At 53.3% G+C, this 15,067-nt stretch overlaps 1 protein-coding gene across 1 annotated transcript; it reads right to left on the reverse strand.

Annotated features, from left to right (window-relative positions):
* Positions 1–737: 737 nt before the first annotated feature.
* Positions 738–5,613, reverse strand: Selenow (selenoprotein W). The gene is made up of 6 exons (XM_077793239.1): positions 5,503–5,613; positions 4,206–4,230; positions 4,060–4,113; positions 3,814–3,888; positions 3,615–3,713; positions 738–1,101 (listed from the first exon to the last, which is right to left on the reverse strand). Exons 1-5 carry the CDS (start codon positions 5,529–5,531, stop codon positions 3,633–3,635), a joined length of 264 nt encoding a protein of 87 aa, XP_077649365.1. The 5' UTR covers positions 5,532–5,613; the 3' UTR covers positions 738–1,101; positions 3,615–3,632.
* Positions 5,614–15,067: the final 9,454 nt, after the last annotated feature.

Below are 15,067 nucleotides of genomic sequence, written 5' to 3' on the forward strand. Positions count from 1 at the left end.
AGGGATTGAGCCCAGGGGAGCTCAACCACTGAGCCACACCCCAACACTTTATTATTTCAAGACAGGGTCTCCCCAAGTTGCTTAGGGCCTTGCTAAATTGCTGAGGCAATCCTCCTGCCTCAGCCTCCTGAAGCTGAGGTGCCCAGATGGAAAGTCTTAGAGGTAATAAGGTTTTCAAGGTGGGGAGAAAGGGACCCCCATCACGACAGGTTTCCTTACAAGTGGACAGACGCCAACAGTGAGCAGAGGAAAGGTCATGTGAGGACACAGCCCGGTGGCCTCTGCCAGCCCAGGAGAGGCCTGCAGCCTCCTCCAAGTGAGACAAGGCATTTCTGCGACTTTAGTCCCCGTGGTGGTATTGTGACAGCAGCCCCAGCAAGCCACACACAGAATACACAGGAGGCCGAGGCAGGAGGATTGCAAGTCCAAAGCAGCCTCAGCAACTTAGCAAGGCCCTAAGCATCTCAGGGAGACCCTTGTCTCAATTTTTTTCAAAAAGGGCTGGGGATGGGGCTCCATAGTCAAGTGCCCACTGGTTCAAGGTCTGCTACCAAAAAAGAATTCGGAGCCAGACAGATTCCTATGGAACAAAGGATGGTGGAGCAGGGATCTGTTGGCTTCATGTTGACTTGTCCCCCCTCTGCTATAAAGTGCCTACCTGTCATCAGCAAAGCGTCAGGGGACTGGAGGGGCTCCAGGGGAAAGACAGGACGCGAGGACAGATGAGGCTCTGCTGCTGGATTCACCCACTGTTTATTGGCCTGGGAACGGCTGCACCCACCCAGCCCCACAGCTTCCCTTGAGGAAGGCGAGGGACAGGCCTCCTCCAGGAGCAGAGAGGAGGTGGGGGGTGCAGGGCAATGTGGGGGCAGGGAAGTGTGGGCTCTCTTGGTGACCCCATGACAGGCATGAGACCACCTGTGTGGGCGTGGCTTCTGGAGGAAACACCTCACCCCACTCAGAGGCAAAGACCAGGGGTGTCGACTAGGCCCCAACCCAGAGGCTGCAAGGACATCGAGAAAAGACCAGGCGTCCCAGAGACATTTCAGTCCTTCCTGTCATGGAGCGTCTGCTGAGCGGGGCTGGGCCAAGGTCCCTGGACTGTGGAGAGAAGAGGCAGAGTGGGGAGCAGGTTGCAGCCCAGGTCAGCGTGACAAGGGAACACAGAGCTGCAGGCCCAGGGAAACAGGGTGCACAGGGAGGGACCTGCTGAGGGCCAGCTCTCACTGAGCCTGCGGAGAGGTGATGGGCAGCCACCTGCTGGCCTACAGAAAGCCTGGTGGCCCAGAGCCAAACCCGTGTCCAGAGCCCACCGCAACTCACACGTGGGGTTGTTTCTTGATACTGGGAAATGGACCCAGGAGTGCTTTACCACTGAGCCACATCCCCAGCCCCTTTTAGTCTTTGAGACAGGGGTCTTGCCACATTGCTGAGGCTGGCCTCGAACTTGTGGTTCTCCTGCCTCAGCCTCCTGAATTGCTGGGATTGCAGGTGTGCACCACCTGGTTAACACACAGATTCAGGGGGAGTTTTGCTTTGGTCCTGGGGATTGCACCCAGGGACACTCTACCACTGAGCCACACTCCTATCCCCGCACCCCCTGCCCATGTTTTTCTCATTTTTTATTTTCAAACAAGATCTTGCCAAGTTGCTGAGGCGGGCCTGGAACTTGCAACCCTCTTGCCTCAGCCTCGTTGGGATCACAGGCCTGTGCCATCCTGACAGACTTTACTGCTCTTCACCAGCTGACAGCCACACCACGTGCAGCAGGAACCACCTTACCCCAAGAGCCAGGATCCTGGGAGGAAGTACCGAAGTCCTCGGGATGTCCTGCCTGGAACCCTGGTTCACTCTGCCTCAACCACAGCCATCTGTGCTAACACTGCTGGTGTCGCGGGCTCTGGGGGTGTGGCCTCAGCTTAAATTCTGGAGGGCCTGGAGACAAGGCCAGCCCTGTGTAAGCACAGTCCCCAGTAAAAAGCTGGGACGCGATGGTGCCAGCGCAAGAACTGGGGCGTGTTTTCACCCATCTCGTCAACATGGCCGCTGGCACAATCAGCCTGCATCTGTCTGGGGGACAGGGCACAAGCTCCTGCCTGGTGACCCCTGCCCTCTGCCCCTCCCTAGGTAACCTGGAACCATGCAGAACAGCTGCTGGAGTTCTGAATCCTTCCAAGGGTCCTGAAAACTAGAGCCACAGCACTGCCAAACAGGGGCAGGTGGTGGCCCTGGGGCAGGGCATATGCTCAGCAGGTGGCAGGCCCTGGGTTCCACCCCCAAGCACCAAAACAAACAAACAAAAAAAACAGTCACTCTTCACAGACTTGTTTCACCCCCATTTCTTCCTTATGCAAACCCACTTTCCTTTATGGGAGATGAGTCATCTATTGACTCACTCCCTGGAATCCAAGGGAGCCTCTTCCAGTACTGACTGGAGGGGGGTTTAGACAGAGCTGAGCACTCCACAGAGTTCAAGTCAAATCCTGCTGCGTGGCACCACCCACCGTCCCTCAGCCACTGTGGAACCAAGAAATTCGTTTCCAATTTGGGGGTGGGGGTGCTTCATGTCAGGCCCACACAGGAGGGAGGATGCCACTGTCCTTCTGTAGTCACTACTTTAGATCTGCAGGTCCAAATTCAGAGTAGCCTCACTGCTCTGGAGCAGGAAGGTGGTGCACACCTGCAATCCCTGTGACTCGGGGGGAGGATCGCAGGTTCAAGGCCAGGCTTGGCAACTTGGCCAGACCCTGTCTTGAAATCAAAGGCTGAGGCTGAAGCTCAGTGGTAGAGCAGCCCTGGGCTCAATCTCTAGTATAGGCGGGTCGGGGAAGGACTGTCCCCAAAACCAGAACTTAGCCCTGGTCTGCACTGGTGAGTGGTGCCCAGTCCTGGATGAGAAGGGGTTTGGAACTCATCGGGAATGTACTTGAGGAAACTGAAACCAAACTCAAGAGGGCTCTGGAAAGCAGTCCATGTTCCAGAGGGTTATGGAAACGGCTATGTGTTCTAGAACGGGCTGGGCTGGAAGGAACTACCTGGCTCAGAGGACATAGGGAACTAGTTATCAGTTCTCCACTTTGGGAGCTGGTCTGCATAGTTCTGTGCAGGTGTGGGAAGGGGTGCCTGGGTTCAGGATATGCTGACAGCTGGTTCTGGATTTGATTCTACATTGCTCTGGGGGAGAAGGGAGTCCCTTCTGGGGCAGGTGATCACTTCTAGAGTTAGTGTCAGTTTCTAGAACATTCTTTATCAGTTAGTTTCTTAAAAGTGTTTGTGGGCCCACTCTGGAAGAGTCTCAGGTTCCGGGTCTGATAACTGGTGATCAGGTTGAAAATACTGAGCACAGGAGCTGTGTTTCCAAATGTGCCTATAACCTGGGCTGACAGTCACAGATAGTCACTGTTTCCTGGCAAAGGGACAAAATCCAGAGTGTCTCTTTAGTACCTTCTATTCCAAAGCCAGGAGAGCTGCTGAGGGCAGCCCTCAGCCTACTGCCAGCTCAGGAGTCATCCTGCACCACCCAGACCTTGTTTCCACTCCTCCTGCCCCGGGGACACCTGGATGCCCCCATCTCCCAGACTGGTCCCAGGTCAGCGTCCGCCTGGGCCCCTCACCTCTGCCTTCAGGGCACTCTAGCCCTGAGCCAAGGCGGCTTTGATGGCAGCCACCAGCTTCAGAAACTTGCTCTCCGTGTCCACATAGCCATCACCTCTCTGGGGAAGGGAAAGAGAGAAAGGGTCAAGCTGGGACCCACACACCAGCCTCCGCCCCAGCCCTACTTGACCCCCAAATAAGACACACACAGAGATATACCTTCTTGGAGTGAACCAGCTTCCCGGCTACCATCACTTCAAAGAACCCGGTGACCTGGGGAGTCCCCTCGCCGCACTAAGCAGGGAGGACAGATTGGCGCTGGGATGCCCTCTTGGAAACACTTCCCCTTCCCAGGAAGTGTGGGGGGAGGGTGAAGGCTGTGGGGCTAAGCCACCTCCACCACCTCCAGACCCTCAGACAGACGAGGGGCCCGACTGGCTCCTCGTCCACATCCCCGAGACTCACAATGTCCAGGCATCCGGGGAACTCATCTTCTAGCTTCTTCTTGAGCTGGAGATACTGGAAAGGGGGAGGAGATCAGAGCAGTGCCCAGCCAGCCCCCCAGATGCACTCCCCCGACTCAGGGTGCTTCCTGAGGGCCCCCGGCTTACCTTAGGCTTGTAGCCTCAAGCGCCACTGGTAGGTGAGTCCAAGTGAGGAGTTCCAGGACAGGCAGACAGGTAGACACAGGGAAAGCCAAGCAGTAATGGCAGGACAAAGGGGACCAGGAAGAGAAGAGAATAAGATGGGCAGAAATGACCAAGCAGAAGAGACAGAGAAGGGAAGAAAGACACATGGACACCAGAGTGTAATAGGAAACAGCAGAGAAAAAGAGCCAAGCCAGGCAAAGGAGGAGAGGGAGGCCGCAGACGGGGTGACCAGATCACAATTATGTGGCCACATGAGGCGGGGAAGGCAACAGGGAAGGAAACGGAGGGCACTGGGTTAGAACAAGAGCTGCATAAACAACATGCAACCTCGGCTGGGGCCCAGGCCCAGAGCACTGAAGGAAGCCCTGTCGCTCCTGGAACCTGAACACCTTCCAACACCCAGGATGCCATTTCCGGCTGGAATCTGGTGCACAGGCCTCCTGGGAACTCAAAATGTGAAGCGAGCTGTGCTTCTAACAGGCCACGGCATTCCCAAAACGGAGACCCACTGGATCCTGGGTGCGTGTCCAGACAATTGGGCCAGCCACCCAGGTTGGAGTGGCCCCCGTCTGAGCCAGGACCTGGACCTACTGCATTCCCCTCTCCCTGCCCCGTAAAATGAAGCTAGAATTCCCCTCCCTCAAAAGGTTCAGGGGGCAGTAAATTCATTGAACCGGTATTTATTAAGCACCTACTGCATGCTAGCATAGAATGAGGTGCCAGGGCAGATCCTCTGAGCGGAGGAAATAGGTTCAAAGGCAGTGGGGGCTGGTGTGCAGCGCTCCCTGGGCAGGAGCTACTACGTTCGCCCTCTTCCCATTACCGAAAGGGGAACTGTGGCCCGAGAAGAGGGGTTGGCAGCACGGGCACCCACGGGCACCGGCGCGAAGGTTGTCATTTGCGTCTTTTCTAAACCCAGGAAGGTGCAGGAGGCCGTCCTGACCCAGGGGCTGTTCGCGGGCGGGGAATCGGAGCATAGCCGATGGGTCGGTCCCAGGAGCGCACAGATCCACCCGACCCGCGGCCAAGCCCCTTGGCGTCTGCGGCGGCCACACACACGTCTCCGCTGGACCCTTCACAACCCGAGACGTCCCGCTCGTCCCAAACGGGGGTTCAACTCCCCGAGGCCCTCACCCCTCCTGGCCCCACCCAGCCGATTTTCTCCTCCCGGGGCCTGGGATCCAGCCCCCGACGCCTCATCCCGGCTCCGAGCGCACGGAAATCGCGGTAGGGAGAGGCCCCTGGCCTCCGCGCTTACCAGTAAATGACTCGGACTTTGAGAGTCATGATCGCGACGCAGCAGCCGCCGCACAGCGGACCTTCCGACCTGACCGAGCTCCGGGGACTCGCTACCGCTGTGTCTCGGGCACCGCGCACCCTGCTGGTTCTTCGCGCTCCGCGGCGCGAACCAATGCAAGGAGCGGGGGGATGCGGGGGACACCGCGGCGCCGAAGCGGCCACAGAGCCCCGCGGCCCGCGACCCGACACCCCCGGGGCAGCCTCCTTACTGTCCCCTTGTCGGGCTAGTCGGTGTCTGGATGGAGGGAGTGCCTGGGACAAGCCCTGCACGCATTCCCTTCCTTCTCCCCACCCCGCCACTCCAGCCAGCACGGTACAGCCCGGCGGGGCGGTGGCAGGGAATTGGCTGCGCTGATTGTCACGCTACCGCGCGGCTGGAAGAAGGCGGAGGAGCCGAAGCGCGGGGAGGGGTTGGGACCTCTCCTACCCCTAGAGGCAACGGAGCCCCGAAAGGTTCGGGTAGGCAGTGGGACGGCGAAGGGGAGGCTGCGGGGTCCGGCGAGCGTTCCAAACCCAGCCGCCGGCCCTGAGGCGCCTCAAAACCATGTAGCCCTCCACTCTGTGCCTTTATCCCGGCTCCCCGCGAAGGGATGCACGGAAGGTCATGGAAGCAGGCTGCAGAGTTGAGGGCTCAAGACCCTTTCCTCTCTCTAAGCCTCGGTGCCCCACTCTGCGAGGTGGGCGTGATCGCCTGCGGGCGATGGTCTCTCGTTTCACCGCCTCGCTGGGTGCCCCCTGCTGCTCTGGCTCCCGACTACACGTGGATGAGGAGGTACCAGCTTCACCTTCTACCTCCGGGGTCCTCGCTTGACCTCTCCTGGCAAAGTTCACGTCCCCCTCCATCTTCCTCGCTGGCTGGTTATTTTGGGAGGATTAGAGACAGGTACCTCCACAGGCACTCAAAAGAAAGAAAAAAAGCCAGGTATGGTGGCGCACGCACACCTGTAATCACCGGCTCCAGAGGCTGAGGATGAGGAACCCAAGTTCAAAGGCAGCCTCAGCAACTTAAGGAGACCCTGTCTCTAAAGTAAGCATAAAGCCAGGCGTGGTGGCGCACACCTGTAATCCCAGTGACTTGGGAGGCCTAGGCAGGAGTTCAAAGCCCACCTCAGCAACTTAGCTAGGCAGTTAGCAACTCAGCGAGACCCTGTCTCTAACAGAAAAAAGGCTGAGGGTGTGGCTCGATAGTTGAGCGCCCCCATGGGTACTAAAAAATAAAAGGAGTGGAGGATGTGGCTCAGTGGTAGAGCACTTGCCTAGCAAGTGGCAGGCACAGGCCCCTGATTCAAACACACACACACACCCACCTGTACAAAACCTAGCCAAACCAAACCACCAAGATATCTTTGCCTTAACATTTTCAAAGATAAACTAGATAAGAGAAGGAAATTGTTGGGGGATCAGGGCAAAGGACTCAAGACAAATCCAACCCCCTACCCCTGAGCTACTTCCTCAGCCCTTTTTATTTTGAGATAGGGTCTGGCTAAGTTACCAGGCTGGCCTTGAACTTGTGATCCTCTAGCCTCAGACCTCCCCAGTCGCTGAGATTACAGGTGTGCAAAGCCATACCCGTGTATTCTCTTAACAGCTGCAGTTACCTTATTGCGGGCAAACACGATTAAAAGAGATACAGCATCAACAGGATAGATGTAAAGTTTGGCTCTAAACTGACACTGACCATCTCTCAAAGTGCTCACGCGGGGGGAAAAAAAAAATTTTTTTTTTTAAAGATCTAAACTCCATTAAAATTTCTAGACACACTGGGCACCGTGGCCTGTAATCCCAGCATCTCAGACGGCCAAGGTGGGAGGATCGAGAGTTTAAAGGGAGACTCAGCAACTTAGAGAGACCCTGTCTCTAAGTAAAAAAATGTTTTTAAATGGCTGGGGATGTGGCTCAGTGATTAAGTGGCCCTGGGTTTGATTTCCAAAACAAAAAACATCCCAATCCCTAACTCACCTCTTATAACCTTACACATAAGTAAAAAATATCTTCTTGCTTTGTTTGGGGACCTAGCCTAATTCTATCAGTGCTGTGTCCCCTCTTCTTGAGGCTAAGCCACCCAATTAAAGCTTTACCTGTGTGCTCCTGCTCTCTGGCCCAATTTCATTGCGGTGCTCACTGGGTCAGAAGTTCCCATCTCTGCTGGGGATGTGGCTCAAACGGTAGCGCGCTCGCCTGGCATGTGTGCGGCCCGGGTTCGATCCTCAGCACCACATACCAACAAAGATGTTGTGTCTGCCGAGAACTAGAAAATAAATATTAAAAATTCTCTCTCTCTCTCTCCTCTCTCACTCTCTCTAAAAAAAAAAAAAATTTTTTTTAAAAATTAAAAAATAAAAAAAAAAAAAATTGGGGCTGGGGATGTGGCTCAAGCGGTAGCGCGCTCGCCTGGCATGCGTGTGGCCCGGGTTCGATCCTCAGCACCACATACAAACAAAGATGTAAACTAAAAAATAAATATTAAAAAAATTCAAAAAAAAAAAACTGGAAAATAAATATTAAAAAATTCAAAAAAAAAAAAAAAAAGAGGTTCCCATCTCTGGCATCAGACTTAAGGAGCAAGTATAGGAACAGCAATTAGCACAGGGCATGGAGAAGTGTGAGTGCCTCATAAATAGAGCCAGTGCCCTCAGAACAAAGACCCAAACCGTAGCATGACCTACTTCTCCCTGGTCCCAGGGTGCCTCTCTGGCCCCTCCAATGCTGCCAAACCCAGCTCTACTGAGATTTCATCAAGGACCTCACCCACAGCCCTGCCTCTGGGCCTTTGCACATTCTGTTCCTGCCCTCTGCCTCCTGCTCATCCTCCAACATGTAGAGAAAGTCCTGTGCCTTCTGGGCGGTTCTCACCAAGGACAAACCAACTGGCTGAAACTGAAAGTAATTGTCTTACGGAAGCCAGAAGTCTGAGATCAAGATCAGGACTGGTTCCTTCCAAGGACCCTGAGGGAGACTCTGGCCTGGTTTCTGGTGGGTCGCTGGATCTCTGGCGCTCCCTCCCTCCGTGGTTGCAGAGACCCCAGCCGGTCTCACCTCGTGTTCACGGGCCATGTCCGCGAGTGTCGGTGTCCACGTGCCCTGGTTTATAACAACCATGTTGGAGCAGGGACCCGCTGTACTCCAATGTGACCTCACCTTAACTAATGACATCCCTAATGACCCTATTTTCAAATAAGGTCACGTTCAGAGGTTAGGGGGTTAGGATTGTCACATAGGAATTTTGCGCAGGACGCGGTTCAACCCATAACAGCACTGTTCAGAGGCCCCAAGTGATCTCTCTGGGGCTCTATAGTGCATACCAGTGATGGCGGGGACAAGCAGTCCCTTGGCACGGCTCAGTGGCAGAGCACTGCCGGGACCTCACGAGAGGAGGGACATTCCTCTTCTGTCACTGAGAACAAAGGGGCCCTTGTGGCCCCTCAGGAGAGGCCAGAGAAATCAGTGGCCGCAGGCTGGCACTCATCTGTGCCCCCGTGTGTCTCACACACACAGCCCCCAGGGGGACACCAGCACCCCTTCCCCCGACTGCACAACTTCACATTCGCCCAAACCCAGCCCAACTGAGACACAGTCACATCAGCACCCGTCTTTATTCAGCCACAGGTCACCACGACAGCCCGTCAGTGGCCAGCCACGTCACGACACATCCACAGGCGCAGCCACCGCCAGCCTGCTGCAGGGTGGGATGGGTGACAGTACCCAGCGCCCAACACAGGACACACATGTATCCGCCCAGGAACACAAAGGCCACCCAGAGAGCCAGCCCCTGGGACCCACAGTCAGGTACCAAGCGCCATGCTGCACAGACTCCATTGCTAACGCCCATGACACACAGCAACTCAAAATGCCACCAGCCCTGCAGAGACACAGCTGCTCAGTAACATGATAGGGCATGCTGTCATTCATCCAGGGACAAGACATACATTGCTGCACTTGGAGGCGCACACACACACACACACACACACACACACACTCACCCAGCCGCACTCCCAGGCTTTCACATGGATCTCGAACACCACAGCACAACACAGACCCACAAACACCACACGGACATGCTCAATAGAGACGCTGTCACTCAATGACACCATGCACTCTGTCCCCCACTTAGAGATGCATGGTAGCCTGTGGTTCCTACCTCCTAGGTCTCTAAGTTTATCGAAAATAAATTTTATAAGTAAGTGGCCCATCCTCTGTAATCCCAGTGACTCCAGAGGCTGAGGCAGGAGAATCTCAAGTTGAAGGCCAGCCTGGGAAATGTAGGGAGACCCTCAGCAATTTAGCAAGAGCCTGCCTCAAAATAAAAATAAAAAAGGGCTAGGGATGGAGCTCAGCAGTAAAATACCCCTGGGTTCAGAACCAAAAGGAGTTCCAAGGGCCAGGGCAGGGCTTTGTGCCTAAGTTCCCAGCAATATGGGAGGCTGAGGCAGGAGGCTGACTTGAATTCAGGAGCTGGAGACCAGACTGGGCAAGATCCCGTCTCAAAATAAATGAACAAATAACTGAAATTTTTGTTTGTTTTGTGGTGCTGCAGATTGAGCCCACAGCCTGGAGCATCCGGGCAAGCGCTTCACCACTGAGCTGCACCCCCAGCCCCTGGCTGTTCTTTTAGATCTTGATTTCCTCTCCAGATCTGATTTCTCTACCTCGTCTACAGCAGTCATTGCCACATAATCCCTTTCGATGAAGATTCATCTGCACGTGGGACGGGGCCGGGGGAGTGCAAGAAGGAGTTCACATAGAAGTCTGGGGCTGCCGTCCTCATACAGCTCTGCTTGCAAGATCCACTCTGATCTGCTTGCCTCTAGGAAATTTGCTGGTACATGCATCCCTCCATGTCCTAATGATTAGAGTGGCTTGGGCTGGGGACATAGCTTAATTGCAGAGTGCTTTCCTGGCATGTGGGAGATCCTGGGTTCAATCCCCAGAACTGCAAAAAAAAAAAAAAAAAAAAAAGGTGAGATGAGGGTAGGTCAGTGTACTGCTGGACTGCTCAGAACTGCACACACCTGCTCTCCTCTGGAACATCCAGACACAGGTGGTGCATAGTGACTCCGCCAATGAAAACCTGGGGTACTGAGCTTCTGATGGGCTTCTCTGGGCAGAAATGCAGCACACAGATTGCTGTCTTTTCACTGGGACAGCTAAGCTGCTCTGAGCCACCCATTAGGTCATTTTCTCCTTTAGATTTGGTGCGTGTCTTTATTCTGACACCAAGTAAATCAACTACATATTGGCTCCCGTAAGTCCTTCTAGAAAATTCCCTAACTTGGAAATGGTTTTGGGGACAACGGGTCACCCTGGTCAGAGAGGGAAGAATAGGAAGAAAAAGTTAATAAAACACAGCTGTTGCATGCACCTATATTCCAAGAGCTCAGAAGGCTGAGGAAGGAGGATTGAGAGTTCAAGGCCAGCCTCAGCAACTTAGTGAGGTCCTAAGCAACTTAGTGAGACCCTGGGGATGTGGCTCAGTGGTTAATCCCCAGTGGATTCAATCTCCTATACAAAATAAAATAAAATAGTAAAATAAATAAAACACAAATCACCCACATTGTTCCTTAAGGATAGAAAGACTCATTTTATAAAATAAAACTTGTATTTCCATTAGGGAAAGAAAAATGGACAGTTTTCACAGGTTTGGAATGTAAGGCAAATTCCCATTTTATTTTATTTTATTTTATTTTATTTTTTTTTAAATATTTATTTATTTATTTTTAGTTTTCCGCGGACACAACATCTTTGTATGTGGTGCTGAGTATCGAACCCGGGCCGCACGCATGCCAGGCGAGCACGCTACCGCTTGAGCCACATCCCCAGCCCCTTATTTTATTTTTTAGAGAGTGAGAGAGAGAGGGGGACAGAGAGAGAGAGAGATAATTTTAACATTTATTTATTTTTCTCTTAGTTCTCGGCGGACACATCTTTGTTAGTATGTGGTGCTGCTGAGGATTGAACCCGGGCCGCACGCATGCTAGGCGAGCGCGCTACCACTTGAGCCACATCCCCAGCCCCTAAATTCCCCTTTTAAAATTTTAGAATTCCAAATTCCTACAGCCTGCTCCCCCTTGGGAGCCGTTCCCACTCAGCCTCTCCAGCTCCACGGCTGAGCTCGCTCAGGAAAGCTCAGTGCCCGCTGCTTGCCCGGAGCTCTCAGGACTCTGCAGCATCTCTGGGATCCACCTATCCCCCTCCCTGTGCTTGGCCGTAGTGGGCTCCATGCTCTTGTGGGGACATAGCAAACACATTCCCTCAGATTTTTTCCCCCCATTTAAAATATTGAATTAGCTGGGGATTTAGCTCAGTTGGTAGAGTGCTTGTTTTGCATGCACAAGGCCCTGGGTTCTGATCCCCAGCACTATAAAAAAAATTGAGTTAAGAATCATTTGGCATAAAATCAGTACTTTTAGTGGTGACGCAGTACAAGTCATGCACAGAGCTTCTCGGTTTTTGCTTTCACTGACCCTAAGTCTTTTTTTTTTTTTTTTAAACTGGGGATTTAATCCAGGGGCACTTCACCACTGAGCCACACCCCCAGGTTTTTTTTCTGTGTTTTATTTTGAGACAGGGTCTCGCTAAATTACTTAGGACCTCCTAAATTGCAGAGGCTGGCTTTGAACTTGCGATCCTCCTGCCTCAGCCTCCCGAGTTGCTGAGATTACTGATGTGTGCCACCTCTCCCAGCAGTCTCTGTGGGTACCCACAGAACAGGCACTGGAAGGCGAACCTAAGGAATTCCTGGATCATTTCCGTGGAGGGAACTCAACTCAGGACAAGTGCGGTCTTGGACTTTCATGACAGAAAAGAATTTCCACAGCATCAGTAGAGGCTCAAGACTGTACTTAGGAGAGCAAGGAGCACGCTGGAGGGACCATCTCAGAGTGAGAGATGCGTTTGGGGGTTCCTGGCTCCACTTTTTCTTTGGGGGGGGTACCCGGGATTGGACTCAGGGCACTGAGCCACATCCCCAGCCCCATTTTGTATTTTATTTAGAGACGGGGTCTCACTGAGTTGCTTAGTGGTTGCTGTTGCTGAGGCTGAACTTTGAACTCTTGTTCCTCCCATCTCAGCCTCCTGAACTGCTGGGCTTACAGGCTTGCACCACTGCGCCCGCCCCCTGGCTCCACTTTTAAAGGAAACTTGGTGGGTGTGGACATGGGACGGTAGCAGGATGACCTCAGTCTGGTTTCCTCCGGACCCCTGGGGTGACCCATCTCCACTATCCGATGAATAGGCAATGCAGGAAAGTTCCTTAGATTTTAAATTTAAAAAAATATTCTGTGTATCTCTTTGCTTAATCTACTTATTAGTGGGCTAATTAACAGTGTGCAAGGTAATTTTCATAAGTGGATGCATCTATGGTAACTCTTGAGATTTCCAGATTTACAGCTGGGCATGGGGCCACCCACCTGTAATGCAGCAACTCAGGAGGCCGAGGCAGGAGGACAGCAAGTTTGAGATTAGCCTCAGCAACTTAGCAGGACCCTGTCTGGAAAAATAAAAAGGGATGTGGATGTAGCTCAGTGGTAAAGAGCCCAGGACTGAAAAACAAAAACAAAACAAAACAAAAAAACCCCCCACAGATTTCCCAAAAGGACAAGCCAGGGGAGACCATGCAAAACTTCAGATTAAAATCACATTTCCTTGCCTCCTTTCTTCCTGTGTCTTTGATTTCTTTTGTCCTCCCTCCTTCACATCTGCACTGAGACGCACGTCTCTGAGTTTTTGCATTTACTGGTCCTTGGCTGGGACCCTTCCTTCAGGTAACTCAGGGTTCCTTCAGGTCTTTGCTCCAACTTCGCTTCTCTGTGGGCCCCTCTCCTCTGACCTTCTCCTTCCTCACTTTCCGTGATTGTCTCTGTGTCATTATCCATACACACACACACACACACACACACACACACACACGTGCACACAGGCACACACATGCACACACACAGCCCACACAGCCTAGTGTTGACACTCTTCTCTATGGCTGCAGTTGAGGGCTGGGCTGGGGCTCCATGGCAGAGCGCTTGCCTGGCACGTGGGTGGCCCTGGGTTCGATCCTCAACACAACATAAAGATAAATACATAAAATAAAGGTATTGTGTTCATCTACAACTAAATTTTTTTTAAAGGGCTGCCGTTGAGACCCATTTTGACAAAACCCAGAACTTATAAAACAACAACCATTCCCCCGCATGTGCACACACGTTTGGAACAACCGCGTCAGGCAGCAGCTCCTGTGAACCAGGAAAGAGACTGTCACTTGTTAGTGCCAAGAGAATTCTCATCTTCCTGCCCCATGATAAGGCTCATCTCTTTCCAGCAAGTACCAGACGCTGGGAATTCGGGTGCTGGGGAGGTCAGAGGAGGTATCCCTTTCATTTCCTGTCCAGACAAACCTTTGGCTGGAGGCAGATTTGCGTCCTTAAAGGGAAAAGGCCTATTTCAGAGTGTCCATGTTTTGAAATAGAGCTTACAAACTCCTCTCTCACTAGGGGCAGAATTTTGCAAAGATGCCCTGATTCCCGGTCAGACCTCTTCAGTTTACTGTGCCACACACACAGGGGTGCACTTAGAGGGCGGGAATCTGGTAGGACTTACTCTGGTGGCTATGATATCCAGAGGGGCCAGGACACATATGTGCAGGCAAGACAGAGAATATAGGGTATACAGGAGCTTGGGAGCACTCCGGGAAGCCTTGGGTGGGTGGTGAATGGAAGGATGGATGGGTGGATGGATGGATGGGCAAGTGGGTGAGTAGATGGATGGATGGATGGTTGGGCAGGTGGGTGGATGGGTGAATGGATGGTTGGGTGGGTGAATGGGTGGATGGGCCAGTAGGTGGTTGGTTGGGTAGGTGAATGGATGGGTAGGTAGGTGGCTGGATGGGTAGATGGTTGGGTGGTTGGGTGGGTGGATAGGGATGGATGGGTAGATGGATGGGTAGATGGGTGGATGGGTGGGTGGATGGGTTGGTTGGTAGTTGGGTGGGTGGGTGAATGCATGGGTAGGTAGGTGGGTGGATGGGTGGGTGCATGGGTGGAAGGGTGGGTGAGAGGTGGAAGGGTGGGTGGATGTATAGGTTGGTGGGTGGGTGGAAGGGTGGATGAATGGGTGGTTGGTGAGTGGATGGATAGGTGGGTGGGTGGGTGAATGGGTGGTTGGATGGGTGGGTGGGGGGATGGATGGGTGGACAGGTGGGTGGGTGGCTGGGTGGATGGGGGATAGATGGGTAGATGGATGGATAGGACGATGGGTGGGTGGATGGATGGGTGGATGGATGGATGGATGGGTGGGTATGTGGGTGGAAGGGTGGGTGGATGGGTGGATGGGTGGAGGATGGGTTGGTGGATGGGTGGATGGGTGGGTAGGTGGAGAGGTAGATGGATGGATGGATGGATGGGTGGATAGTGAGTGGATGGATGGGTGGGTGAGTAGGTGGGTGTGTGGGTGGATAGGTAGATGGATGGATGGGTGGATGAGTGAGTGGATGGATGGGTTGCTGGATGGGTGGATGTGTGGGTGGATGGGTGGATTGG

This window comes from Urocitellus parryii, chromosome 15 (assembly GCF_045843805.1).
Source record: "Urocitellus parryii isolate mUroPar1 chromosome 15, mUroPar1.hap1, whole genome shotgun sequence".
Classification (NCBI taxonomy): domain Eukaryota; kingdom Metazoa; phylum Chordata; class Mammalia; order Rodentia; family Sciuridae; genus Urocitellus; species Urocitellus parryii.